The sequence below is a fragment of the Oncorhynchus mykiss genome, chromosome 10 (genome assembly GCF_013265735.2).
Source record: "Oncorhynchus mykiss isolate Arlee chromosome 10, USDA_OmykA_1.1, whole genome shotgun sequence".
NCBI lineage: Eukaryota > Metazoa > Chordata > Actinopteri > Salmoniformes > Salmonidae > Oncorhynchus > Oncorhynchus mykiss.
The window spans coordinates 46,692,828-46,707,383 of NC_048574.1; the positions used below are offsets into that span (position 1 = coordinate 46,692,828).

At 40.8% G+C, this 14,556-nt stretch overlaps 1 protein-coding gene across 1 annotated transcript; it reads right to left on the minus strand.

Annotated features, from left to right (window-relative positions):
* Positions 1-178: 178 nt before the first annotated feature.
* Positions 179-13,671, minus strand: LOC110534102 (matrin-3). The gene is made up of 21 exons (XM_036989354.1): positions 13,527-13,671; positions 11,736-12,267; positions 11,553-11,614; positions 11,395-11,433; positions 11,209-11,287; positions 10,981-11,097; positions 8,358-8,483; positions 8,112-8,276; positions 7,830-7,948; positions 7,221-7,719; positions 4,719-4,812; positions 4,568-4,587; positions 4,348-4,476; positions 3,991-4,113; positions 2,215-2,343; positions 2,011-2,138; positions 1,663-1,777; positions 1,263-1,439; positions 1,016-1,202; positions 762-883; positions 179-444 (listed from the first exon to the last, which is right to left on the minus strand). Exons 1-21 carry the CDS (start codon positions 13,658-13,660, stop codon positions 412-414), a joined length of 3,129 nt encoding a protein of 1,042 aa, XP_036845249.1. The 5' UTR covers positions 13,661-13,671; the 3' UTR covers positions 179-411.
* Between the last annotated feature and the right edge of the window lie 885 nt (positions 13,672-14,556).

Here is a 14,556-nt window from a genome sequence, read left to right on the forward strand (position 1 = left end):
CAGTCAAGCATCAGATGGTTCTCTGGGTTATGGCAAATTATGGGATGTAGTTCAAGCCAAACCTGTCCACATGTCCTTGATAAATGACAGTTACCATAAACAACCTTAGGCCTCTGTCAAGTGCAGTAGGTTCAGAGTAAATGTTAACCATAAGAGGTGACAAAAGTAACAGCAGAAGTCAAAGAACAAGTCCAACATTTATTTATTCAATAAGAGGAAACTAAATCCAGGTACTATTCCTAACCACAGAATGGGACTACATTTCGTAATAGGCTGCATTAATTAATTTCAAATGGGTAACAATGTTAACAGTAACAAAAAAGACTGGAATGTTAAAAACAAACTGGACAGAAATGTTTATACTAAAACGGCCTTCCTCTGGGAAGACTACAAGGGGACGACAATCCTCAATCAGATACGGGCTGTTTCTTTATCCATCTTTCTCTGAAAGAGAAGAAAATCAGTGTACATTTTCAATGCATTATCTATGTTAACCCATTACCAAGAACAGCTAAAAACAGATCCAAGTCTCATCTTTCCAAATGGTCAAGATTCCACAAGCAAAGGTGATAGCTAGCTTTAAATAAATAAGGTTTCCCTTGAAATGGATGAATATTCGACAATTAACATTTAACAGTGAAGCCTGGGGAATGTTGAGAATGTTCTTGCCTCAAGGTGAACATTATTATTATTATTTTTATTTTTTTTACAAAAACACCCCACCAAAGTATGATTCATAAGACTTGACATAGTTGAATTACCTTAAGGTTTAGATAATGTTCCTCACTGCTACAGTGGACTGATTTGGCTGTTTCCTCATTGTTGTAGAAGATGTTGCACAGCTTGCAGAAGAATCCAGTCCTTGGCACCAGATAGTCTAACCCTGCAAGTAAAAGGAGAGCGAAAGGGTCGTTATCACAATATGGCACTAAAAGCTCTTTAGCAGATCCCTGTCACACCTGATAATAAAAATAGGCAGCCACACAAACATAAGTCAGTTTCTCTAGCATCTTACCAACAGGGTTGTCAGGTTGATAAGGACCCAGAGGTCCCTCCTGCTTCTTCTTCTCCACCTGCTGCAGCTGCTTCTCCTCCACCTGCTGCAGCTGCTTCTCCTCCACCTGCTGCAGCTGCTTCTCCTCCTGCTGCTGCTTCTCCTCCTGCTGCTGCTTCTCCTCCCCCTCCTCCTGCTGCTGCTTCTCCTCCCCCTCCTCCTGCTGCTGCTTCTTCTCCCCCTCCTCCTGCTGCTGCTTCTCCCCCTCCTCCTGCTTTTCCTCCCCCTCCTCCTGCTGCTTTTCCTCCCCCTCCTCCTGCTGCTTCTCCTCCCCCTCCTCCTGCTGCTGCTCCTCTCCCCCTGGGAGAGCTTCCACACCACTGGCTTCCTCACCCTCAGGGTCCCCACAGACCCCCTCATTGTCAGACACAGGGCTCTGGACATCCTGGCCATACAAACACAATCATGTATTTTACTAATTTGTTCTACTTAGCCTGAGAGACCAACACCAACTGATTACTTATTGAATAACCAGTAACTGTAAAAGGATTGTTCACGGACATGCCAAAATTAAATACATAAATATTCAGCTAGCATTAAACTAACAAGGCAATATTTCACCTTGTTTAAATTAAGGAAACAAAAACATAGCAATAACCATCTTTCACCTCTGGATAGGGGCTTTTGGCTGACTGGCCATTAGTCTTTTCATCTCCATGATGATCTCTTGATCTTCTGTCTTTCTGACTGGCCAACCACAGCTCATATTTGACTGGAGGCTTCCTGTATCCGGAGGGCAGAATATGTCATGGAGTACTATATCATGAAAGTGTACTTAGACACAGCCCTCATACAGTCCAGTTGAACCATAGATTATTCTTTGGCTGTATATTCTTCCAATAAATTCCAATCAATTGAACTGGCAGTGGACATAGAATGCTAGTATCCAGTCTTCAAATTCCATATTTATATCATCTACTCTACTGCATATACTTAGGGTCATTAAAATTATTTACCAGTATATTAGGGAGTCTCCCTTTTTGCACAAACTGACTCTTAACAGAGTCCCGTAGAACTTGTGTGGACGTTGGAAGTACTTCACCATTTTCTGAGCGGCTTCCACGCTCTCCAACTGGATATAACACTGAAAGGAGAAAGAAAAACATCCATGTGAAAGTCCTTTATTAATAGAAAAACCAAATGGGCAGGTGAAACTTTACCTTTCCATGACGCCAGTTCAAATTATAGCCAGTGATTTTCCCGAAAGGCTGGGCAAGTCGTAAAAGAGAGACGTCAGAGTACTTCTGGAGTGGAAGCATACAAATGTAGATGGATCTCCCACTAGGACTCTGCAATGACAGAAACAAAGTCACATTTCACAAATATTGACTAGGTCTGTAGTTTAGTTTATAATACAGTGCATTTGGCAAGTATTCAGACCCCTTTACTTTCCACATTTTGTTATGTTACAGCCTTACTCTAAAACAATTCCCCCCCCTCAATCTATACACAATACCCCATAATGACAAAGCAAAAACAGGTTTAGATATGTTTGCAATTTTATTAAATATAAACTGAAATACATTTTTTACTTAAGTATTCAGACCCTTTGCTACGAGACTCAAATTTGATCTCAGGTGCATCCTGTTTCCATTGATCATCCTTGAGATGTTTATTCAACTTGATTTGAATTTACCACAGGTGGACTCCATTGATTGGACATGATTTGGAAAGGCACTCACGGGTCTAGATAAGGTCCCACTGTTGACTGTGCATATCAGAGCAAAAACCAAGCTGAGGTTGAAGGAATTGTCTGGTGAACTCTGAGACAGGATTGTGTCGACACACAGATCTGGACAAGTGTACCAAAACATTTCTGAAGCATCCCAAGAAGGTCCCCAAGAACACAGTGGCCTTAATCATTCTTCAATAGAAGAAGTTTGGAACCACCTAGACTCTTCCTAGAGCTGGCCGCCCAGCCAAACTGAGCAATTCGGGGAGAAGGGTCTTGGTCAGGGAGGTGACCAAGACCTCTGTGGAGATGGGAAAACCTTCCAGAAGGACAACCATCTCTGCAGCACTCCACCAATCATGCCTTTATGGTAGAGTGGCCAGATGGAAGCCACTCCCCAGAAAAAGGCACATGAGAGACCGCATGGTTTGCAAAAAAAAGCACCTAAATGATTCTCAGTCCAGATGAAACCAAGATTGAACTCTTTGGCCTGAATTCCAAGTGTCACATCTGGATGAAACCTGGCACCACCCCTACAGTAAAGCATGGTGGTGGCAGGTTCATGCTAGTGGGATGTTTTTCAGCAGCAGGGACTAGGAGACTAGTTACAATCGAGGGAAAGATGAACGGAGCAAAGTACAGAGAGACTTGATGAAAACCTGCTCCAGAGCGCCCAGGACCTCAGACTGGGGTGAAGGTTCACCTTCCAACAGGACAACGACCCTAAGCACACAGCCAAGACAAAGCAGGAGTGGTTTCAGGCCAAGTCTCTGAATGTCCTTGAGTGGCCCAGCCAGAGCACAGACTTGAACCCGGTCGAACAGCTCTGTGCAGCGACGCTCCCCATCCAACCTGATGGAGCTTGAGAGGATCTGATGAGGAGAATGGGAGAAACTCCCCAAATACAGGTGTGCCTAGCTTGTAGCGTCACACCCAAGAAGACTTGAGGCTGTAATCACTGCCAAAGGTGCTTCAACAAAGTACTCAGTAAAGGGTCTGAATACATAAGTAAATGTGACTTCATTTTTTGTGTGTTTAAATTAGTTTTAAACAAATATAAAAAAACAGTTTTTGCTTTGTCATTATGGGGTATTGTGTGGTACTTGAGGGGAAAAAACAATTGAATCAATTTTAGTAAAAGGCTGTAACGAAGCAAAATGTGGAAAAAGTCAATGGGTCTGAATACTTTATGAATGCACTGCAACTCAATTCTTTCATCAGATGCATAACGCATACTACACCATTTAGCAGACACCAAACCCACCTCCAACTCTTTCCGTGAAAAGCACATGCTAACATTGACATGTTTCCTCAACAACTGTCCTTTTCCTTTGTAGAATTTCACCATTTCACGTACTTCATCGGTAGTTTCAAGCTCTAACCATGCCTGAAAATATAGAAAAAGCTATATCATAAAAACAAAGACAGCAAACGTTTGCACAAATCAGGGGTTAAGTAAATAAACTCCTTCTTGTATGCCGAATTACATGAATGTCAAATTATTCACCACTGTTGCTTTGACAACATTTCCATCCCATGAAGAAAACTAGATAAGTACCATACAAAATAAAACACTGATCCCCAAATAACATATCTGCAAGTAACATAATTATGAACATACCTCCTGTCTGAGGAAGGATATGGAATGGTTTACAACTTTCACGTTTGCCCGCTCTGCCAGTTTCAATAGGGCCACCTCCACATTTCCATATCCCTTTCTAATTGGGCTAATTTGGACAACTTTTCCATCCTGTAGAAAACAATTTTAACCGACTATCAATAAAAACAACTTTTCTACACGTTTGACACATTCCAACTACTCAATATGGAGGAATACCAACCCATGAAGCATCCTTTGACTCTGCAAATAAAAACAAAAAGTAATTATTACTATAAATTATCTGGAGATTATCTACACAGGCTAGACAACTGTAATAATTGTTTTTGTCCATTGGTGCCAAGTAAGAATGTTTTGCATCATTCATTGCTTACCCAGCGGCGTGTCCCCTCCAGTACTGTCGTCAAGTTCATCCAACGTAACGAAGTCATCCATATTCTCAGGGAAATCCATGTCATCCATATTGTCCTGTTGGAAATAAGTCCACAACATCAATAAGTTAAAGAATTTGAGTTAAGGTCCACAGTGCTGCACCAAAACCATTACAAAATCTCACAAATGTGTGAGGTTGCAATGGGAAACTGTCAAAAGCATTTCAAACACTGAACATAAAAGCATGCAAAACTGTATTCAATAGTACTGAAGTATGATAGAGATCCATGTCACAAAGCTAGGAAGAGAACTCCGTGGCTGCACTATTACAATTGACATTGACAGCTTAAATATCCAAAGTTATTCAAACCTCTTGGTCAGGCCAGGTTTTAACCATGCTAAGGCTGAACAAATAAGCATGTCTAATTGATCAAATCGAATTGTATTTGTCACATGTGCCGAACACAGGTGTAGACCTAACCATGAAATGCTTACTTACAATCCCTTAACCAACAATGCAGTTCAACAATGTTTGGCTGACTTTTGAGCGATTAAGCGCCTGTTCTGGATTACTACGGTCAGTCTAGGTTTTCTGGGAACAATTGGAGCTTGTACAGAGATGGCTCTATAACCTTTGATATTAAACCATGGAACGTAAGGAGATCCTTCAAAGCTGATCTCCATCTGATTTGTACGGCACTCATAAAACTGATGGAATGAATAGCCCCTGAGCAAATCATATAGCCTACATACAGTGCCTTCAGAAAGTATTCACACCCCTAGACTTTATCCATTGTTGTGTTAGCCTGAATTTAAAATGGATTACATTTAGAGTGTGTCACTGGCCTACACACAATACCCCACGTCAAATTGAAATTATGGTTTTAGACATTTTTACAAATAAAACATTTTAAAAGCTGAAATGTCTTGTGTCCAATAAGTATTCAACCTTTTTGTTAATGGCAAGCCTAAAGTTCAGGAGTAGAATTGTGCTTAACATGTCAAATAACTTGCATGGCCTTTTTTTTTTTTAATGACTACCCAATCTCTGTACGCCACACATAAAGATAATTGTAAGGTCCCTCAGTCGAGCAGTGAATTTCAAACCAAGACCAGGGATGTCATCCAATGCCTCGCAAATAAGGGCACCAATTGGTAGGTGGGTAAAAAAAGAAAGAAAATCTGACATTGAATATCCCTTTGAGCATGGTGAAGTTATTAATTACACTTGCGTATCAATACACCCAGTCTAACTCAGTGGAAGGAAATAGCTCAGGGATTTCACCATGGAATATTGGTGACTAAAACAGTGTTTAATGGCTGTGATTGGAGACAACTGAGGATGGATCAACAACATTGTAGTTACTCCACAATACTAACCTAAATGACAGTGAAAATAAGGAAGCCTGTACAGAATAAAAATATTCTAAAACATTCATCCTGTTTGCAATAAGGCAAAGAAATTAACTGAGGACCACGTCATATTTTCAAGCATGGTGGTGGAGGCATCATGTTATGAGTATCCTTGTCAAGGTCTAGGGAGTTAAGGATAAAAAGGCACTGCTTAGAGCTAATCCAAGAGGAAAACCTGGTTCAGTCTGCTTTCCAACAGACATGGGGAGAAATTCACCTTTCAGCAGGACAATACCCTAAAACACAAGGCCAAATCTACACTGGAGTTGCTTACCAAGACAAAATGGAATGTTCCTGAGTGGCCTAGTTAGTTTTTCCTTAAATCTGCTTGAAAATCTATGGCAAGTCTTGAAAATGTCTGTCTAGCCATGATCAACAACCAACTTGCCCGAGCTTAAAGAATTATGTGCCAATATTGTACAATCCAGGTGTGAAAATCTGAGAGACTTATCCAGAAAGGTGATTCTAACAGACTCAGGGGTGTGAATACTTATGTAAATTAGATATATATTTAATTTTTAAACAAATTTGCAAACATTTATAAAAACATGTTTTCACTTTGTCATAATGTGTATTGTGTGTAGGTGTGAGAGACTAAGTAAGACATTTTAAATTCAGGCTGTAACAACAAAATGTGGAATAGTTCAAGGTGCATGAATACTTTCTGAAGGCACTGTAAGTAGCGTGCTATGGTATCAAGCAAACTCAATATTCCAACAAGCCATGAGTCAAACCGGGCATTGCTGACATGAGTCACAGAAAACATCTTGACTGTTTGTCTAGATTGACGAGGTTCAGAAGTGTCAGATACATTTTATTTGCCACTGAAACTTCTGCCAGATTTCAGTGGTTCTAGGCAATAGATGGCCACATCTGTTTCAACTGATCAGTGGAGGATCTCACTCAACAAAACTACATTCTCAGGAATGCTCCCAGAACTTCAACCAAGTTGAAGAGTTGAAGCTCACATGCTTTAAGAAGCCATTGCTAGGAACCCACATCTTGGTTACTTGACAAACTTATTTTCAATTCTGGGAACAATAAGCCTTTGTTGGTTCCGGTCACAAATATGAATGACAAGAATTTCTTACATCTTCTTGAAAGCTCTCCTGTTCCACCATGTTCTCCATTGAGACGTCAGCATCACACAGAGCTGGATCACCGGCAGCCTTGATGTCACAATCCTCCAAGGTATCGTCTGCCAACAGTTCTGAGATTTCGGGTTCCCCCTTATCTTTACAATCAGCCACCAGAGAGGCACTTTTAGAAGGAGCAGGGTCTTTAGTATCAACACCAGCTCCATTCTCATCATCTAACAAGCTTTGTTTAGCTTCCACCTGGATAATCTCTTCGTCCGCATCTTTGTTTTCCAAATCAACGTCCTCCTCCTTGACCACTTCCTTGACCTCCTCTGAGGTGCTTTGTTGACCTTCTCCTTGTTCCATCACTTTCTCTGCAGGTTGTTTGCCTGTACTGGGTTTCTCTTTGTTTGTGGAGTTTGAGGTCTTGCTAGTCTCCTCACTCTTGTGTCTGCTGCTGCGGCCTTTACTGGAATCTGCTCTTCTGGATGTGGTGGAGTCAGGACTTTCTCTACAAGGCAAAAACCATTGAGGTAAACTTCCCTGAGACATACTTCCTGATGAGTCCCACAGGAAAATCGGTCTGGCCACAATAGCCCCAGTTGAAGGACTCTTACTTACCTCAGGCGTTTCAGTGACAAGTATACTTTGACACTCTTTCCACTGATCTTTAGGGGGTTGGAGTGGTAGTACTTCACCATAATGTCAGCATCCTTCCAATCTACCATCTCAATCAGGGCCTGCAGATGAATAAGGGAGAATTCATTAGACAAAGCTAAATATGGTGCTGCATAATGAAGGTTTTGGAGTAAATCGTTTTAATAATTGTTGTCTATTTGAAATCACCAGAGATTTGCAGAATATGATTGACCACACTTTAATTCCATATTGCTCGAACCTTACCTGATCACTTGAAAATGTTGAATGCCGCACATCCCCAAACATCTTGGCGAGATCAAGAATCTCAGATTCTCTTTCCTTCCCAGGAGGTAGGCGGGAAAAACAAACCACTGTATTGGTAGCTTGTTTGGTCGGCCGTTTTTCTGTTGGTTCATCCAACCTTGGCGGCTAAAGGAAAAAACAAGCTCATACTGCGATCTCTGATTAAGAACACAGAATCTCAAACTTTTAAGAGGCAGGTGCACTTACATGAATACTGCACACCATAGGTGACAAGTACAGATTCAACTTATATCCCTTCACGAAAGCTTGCTTTTCACTGAAGTGATTCACCATATTGACTGCCTCTTTGTGAGAACCAAACTCCAGGAATCCCTGTAACAAACAAATACAACAGTGAATCATCCAAGACATTCAACTACAGATTTTGAGAGATAGAGAATGTTAAAGCTGCAAAATGTAACTTTTTGGGCAACCCAACCAAATTCACATAGAAATTAGATATATCTGTGTCATTCTCATTGAAAGCAAGTCTAAGAAGCAGTAGATATAGGGCACATAGAACATTTCTATGCTTCCTCTGTTAAATTTCCTCTTTTACCTTCGGTTTTGTACACCAGCTTCAAATAGCTGAAAAGACAATATCTGTGTTTTGAATACTCATACTAACTGCACTATATGTGACGTGAATTGAGAATATAGTATGCTTATTGGTCATAGCATGGATATAGTTAGTATGCCAAAAGTTCCCAGATGTCGTACTAACTTCGCCAAAATACAAAGTATGCAAGCAGTGTACACTTTCTCTGTGCTTTTAGGGCTGTTAATGCAAATATGCAGCCAAATGCGAAGCTAGAGTGACTGAGGATGGAAATGGTGGAAACTGAGTAGAGTGAAGCTAATAGTACAGAAAGTAAGAATGAGTGGGTTAGTGGCGAAGAAAAAGGGAAACAAGAGTAGCAAAGCTATGTTGGAAAACAGGAACCACTAGACTCGTTTTTGGTCCGAGTCAGGGTTTTGGATCAATGCTACTTGGGAAATCCGTTTACGTCTCCAGGAAAATCTGGAATGTGTTGGAGGAAAGTCTGGAGTGGGTGAGTCGCAAGAAGAAGCGTGTTTTAAGATATCGGAGTGGAATGTTTCCTGCATGGATTTTTGTAGCAGGGCGCCTAGCAAGGTGATTATTTCTGGGGTGACGCAAAACAAAGGCAGAGGACATAACTGAAGACATCGATGGAATAGTTGGTCCACGTCGCCTGACCTGTATGGTAGACGGAGAAAAGAAACAGACTTCATCCATGCTACTCTTCTTTGATGAAGAGTCTCCTATCTCAAATAAAGTTAGGATTCATGAGATGCCCTGTAAGAGATTTTGTGCACAAGACCCTTCAGTTTCACAAATTTAAAAGATTTGGTCATGTGTCAAGCGTGTGCAGAAGGGAAGAATATTGTACGCTAGATGAAGGGAAATGCTTCAACTGTGGAGGTGAACATGCGCCTGAATTCTTGAAGTGTCCTGTTAGGGTGAAGGAGAATGAGGTGGAAAGGGTAAGGAGTGTCCAGCGTGTATCCTATCTGGAGGCGATGAGAAAATTGGAAGGAACGAGTAGCGGGGAAGAAGCGATAGTAGTAGAGCCACCATGACCAGTGAAGTTTCTCATCAACCGAGGGGTAGTGAAATGCTACATGCTAAAAAGGTGGACTTTGTATTATTTATTGCAATGGTCATAAACTGTACAGAGATTTCAGAGCACTGTTGGTTAAGGGCTTGTAAGTAAGCATTTCACTGTTGTATTTGGCACATGACAAATGTTTTTATCTGACTCTCGTCTGCGTGTGCCAGAGTGCAGAATAACTGATGAACGCTCAACACCCATCAGTAAACGTCGGCAAAAAAAAAACGTGTCATTCAATTGTTGCCAGCAGCACAGTTACAGTCACCAACGGTCTGGATAACATAAAAGCAGCCTAACCCAGCTCTGCTAGGGTGAGTGAACTGGTCAGACTGAGGTTCTCTCTCATTATGTGTCTGGAAGTAGCTAGCCAACGTTAACCAGTTAGCTTGGGTGCTTGACTGCCGTTGAACGAACGGATCAACCCTACTCCTCGGCCAGAGCGTCCAGTGTGCACTCTAAACCCCCAGAGCAAAACGCTCTGAATTTACAAAGGACAATCTGACAATGCTCTGGATTTACAAACACCCAGAGCGCACGCTGGCACTCCAGATTGAATTTACTAACACACCGGGAATCATAAAATGTCTAGCTGGTCATTTGTTATGCTAACAAGCTAGCAAGAGGTAGCAATAGCATCAACTTCCAGTAGACAGGCGAAGCGCTAGTACGCACAACTGAAACGATAGCATTCGTTTACAGTATACTAAAATTAACTAATTGTATATATTTTCTTAATTTATTTAACTAGGCAAGTCAGTTAAGAACAAATTCTTATTTTCAATGACGGCCTAGGAACAGTGGGTTAACTGCCTTGTTCAGGGGCAGAACGACAGATTTGTACCATGTCAGCTCGGGGATTTGAAATTGCAACCTTTCGGTTACTAGCCCAACGCTCTAACCACTAGGCTACCCTGCCGCCCTGTCCTATGCACTCATTAAGTATGTAGCATACAGTAGGTTAGTATTGGTATTAGAACTGTAAATATGTTTGGTTATTGAAAATAAAATGTTTCACAGAGGTTTAGATGGTACAATGATTCTCTACACTATACTTAATTGTTTTGTCACATACACTGAAATTAGGTGAACTATTAATTTTAGCAACCAGGAAATGGCGGAGCAATTTCTGCATAGTGCATGTTTAAGAGTTTAGAGTGTTTATTACTCGGTTTTTATCATCAATTTGTGTAACTTACCTTGCAGGGGAACACCAGATGTTTTACAACCGTGCCGAATGGCTTAGCCAAAGTCATCAAGTCTTCAACACAAACAGAGCCATGGGGAAATTTTGTGACCACCACCTTCGTGCCAGCCTGAAGCAAAATGGAAATACATTCAAGCATGCAGCTTTAAGCAAATAAACATAAGTGAATTAAAAATGCTCTATTTATAAGAGAATATTGTCACAAAAGGGGCATCATTACCCTGGGTTTCAAATAGTGTCTTTCTGATGCAGACTTCTGGGCGGTTGAAATAGCATCTCTACTTGGAATGGAGTTGGACCTGGAAGATAACGTAAACAGTTCTAAGTAAGAAGAGGAACAGCTAATGGTTTTACATCATGACATGCCTGTTTTCAACGTAAAGCTTAATTTCATGTTTTCCCTAACATTTCCTTCCGAGCATCATGTTTTTGCCAATCTGGATATCTGTAAAAAAAACACACAAAAAAACAAATATAAGTAAAACCGTTATAGAAAATCTCAATTGATTTTGTGACCTGTAATAGTAAATTTTCTAAATGTTTACTTTGCATGAAAACACTTACAGACGCAAGAGTTCTTGACAGCCCTCCGCATGTCGTAATCCATTGAGATGTTCCTTCCATGTCTGTGAAAAAAAAAAAAAACATTAAGCTAAATTACTGCCATCTTGGAAGGTTGAGTGTTCTGATTAAAAATTATATATAAACAGTCCAACAGCAAGAGTTTTGAAATATAACAAAGCTTACCTTATTAGAATTCAACATGCATAAGCATAGAGAGCATGTGTGTGGGTAAACCTTGGGCACAACTCCATGAAAATCATCCACTTGATAGGAGAAAGGAATCTTTTGCTGGCTGTCGGATGGTTTTTCCATTGAGGGCCTAGTGTGACGGGAACCTCTCCTTGCCTCAGTCCGCTCTGGTCGACTGTGAATCTCCGCTCTCCTATAATCAGTGTCAATATGGCTGTTTGACCGACGAGGGACAGCAGGGGGACTGTCCCGTTTGCTAAGGTCTCCATCATCTGTATCCTCCTGACAGCTGTCTCCCTTTGGGGAGGCCTGTCCCTGCTCCTCTTGCTTGGCTCGACTGGCCTTCAGTTTCATTATCAGATAAGGCAACGTCTCCACACTGATCTCATTCTCTGGAATCTGGGCCAGAGCATCCACGTCTTCTGGAGAGAGCCCCAGAGTGGCATATAAGTTCATAGTGCTCGTCGCACCATCACCAGATCCTTGGTGTGCAGAGCTGTGACCCTCACTGTCCTCCATCCTCAAACTGTCAGGGCACAGAGAAGTTTATTCTGAAATTGGGGGAAAATGGTGTTCAGTCATTTCAACTGATGTTGTAACATATATACATGTCTAAGGCAACCTATATAGTAGGCAGTGTCAGAGGAAGGGCCCCCCAAAAAAGTGTCAAAGACTCCAGTCACCCAAGTCATAGACTGTTCTCTTTGCTACCGCGGGGTAATGGAGCACTAAGTCTATGTTCAAAAGGCTTCTTATCAGCTTCTACCCCAAGCTATAAGACTACTGAACAATTAATCAAATGGCCACCCTTTGTTTTTACACTGTTGCTACTCGCTTTTTAATATCTATGCATAGTCACTTACCCCAACCTACATGTACAAACTAACTCGACCAAACTGTAACCCCGCACATTGACTCAGTTACGGTAGCCCCGGTATATAACCTCGTTATTGTTATGTAATGTTATTGTGTTACTTTACTTTAGTAAATATTTTCTTAACTATTTCTTGAACTGCATGGTTGGTTAACGGCTTGTAAGTAAGTGTTTCACGGTAAGGTCTACACACCTGTTGTATTCGGCGCACGTGACAAATATAATTTGATTTGATGTCTAAATCAATGTTTTTTGTTTTTTATTATTATATATTTTTTGTATAATTTTTATTTAACCGTTATTTTACTAGGCAAGTCAGATAAGAACAAATTATTATTTACAATGACGGCCTACCCCGGCCAAACAGTGATACAGCCTGGTATAAAGTGTAGGCCCTAAAGAAGAGCCTTGCGAAGGATCTCCTTCGACGACTGTGTATCTGAAAAACTACCATCTTTAATCATTCAATAGCTAACTAACTAATTAGATGTCAATTGATGTCCCTCACAGAAAGAATAACGTCTACCAGCCCAGAACAACGTAGATGCAAGCTAACGTTAGCTACTGTAGCTAGTTACATCGAATGGGCCTTCGCCAAAGGCCTCGACAGCCAGTTGCTATTAACTAGCTACCTACGCATCTTTAGCTCTGAAACACGAAGCCCAATATCTCCACACCCGGGATGAATAAAGATCTATCAAGTATGCCCCATGTAGATATAAAGTAAGTGCATTATTGTTAACTAGCAGCACGCAACGCTGGAGAATGCTGCCTAGCCGCCCACAGCCAGGAAACTAGCTAGCAAGAAGAAGCTAACCATAGCTTTCTAGCAAGATAGTTTCGGGGCGAAAATGTATGCATCCAGTTCAACTACCACATGAAATACAAATGGTGAATGCTGCAAAACATACCTTTTAAGAAGTCCCCTTTCAGGTATTTCGTAAAATTTGGTGGCTAACGTTACAGTCTGGACAAAGATATGTGTAACTAATCCTTCTATCAGCGCCTCGTCAGTGACATAAAAAAAAAAGTACTTCCCTATCATGGCATTTAGAAAATGTTCATAATAAAAGTCCCCCCATGTATTTCTTCAAGATATTTGAAAAATAATTGTCTAAACATGAACTATGATTAATATTTAAGTGACATTGCATTTAATGTTTTTTTTATTGTTTTATTTTTTCAAAGTTAAATACATGTCCCCATTGCAATACACTGTATATGAAATACCTATTGGCTTATAGAGAAAAAAAGTATACCATGTGCCAGTGTAAAAGTGGGGTTGGGAATACTCAGTGGCGTCAGTAGAATCTACATATGGTGTAATTTCTAAATACATAGCAACACTATACTTCACCCACTCCATAGCCCTGAATGCCATAAACTGTAGGCCTATAAATTACATATTGGCTCATTTAAAAAATGTAATTAACCTTTATTTAACTAGGCAAGTCAGTTAAGAACAATGTATTATTTACATTGACGGCCTATCCATCATTTTTCTTATAGAGAGAAATGGCGATGTAAAAGCAAGGTACTTATGAAGCCTAATTCCTACTGTAAGTCGCTCTTGATTAGAGTGTCTGCTAAATGACGAAAATGTTTGTTTTTTTATCAAACAGACTTGCTAGTTTAGCAAACCATCAGTCCTTTGGAATGCCAAAAAGATCATCAAGGACAACAACCACCCGAGCCACTGCCTGTTCACCCCGCTACCATCCAAAAAGGGGAGGTCAGTACACGTGCATCAAAGCTGGGGCCGAGAGACTGAAAAATAGCTTATATCTCCAGGTCATCAGACTTTTTAACAGCCATCACTAACACAGAAAGGCTGCTGCCTACATACAGACTTGAAATCATTAGTCACTCTAACAAATGGATCACTAGTCACTTTATTAATGCCACTTTAACAATGATGTTTACATATCTTGCTTTACTCAT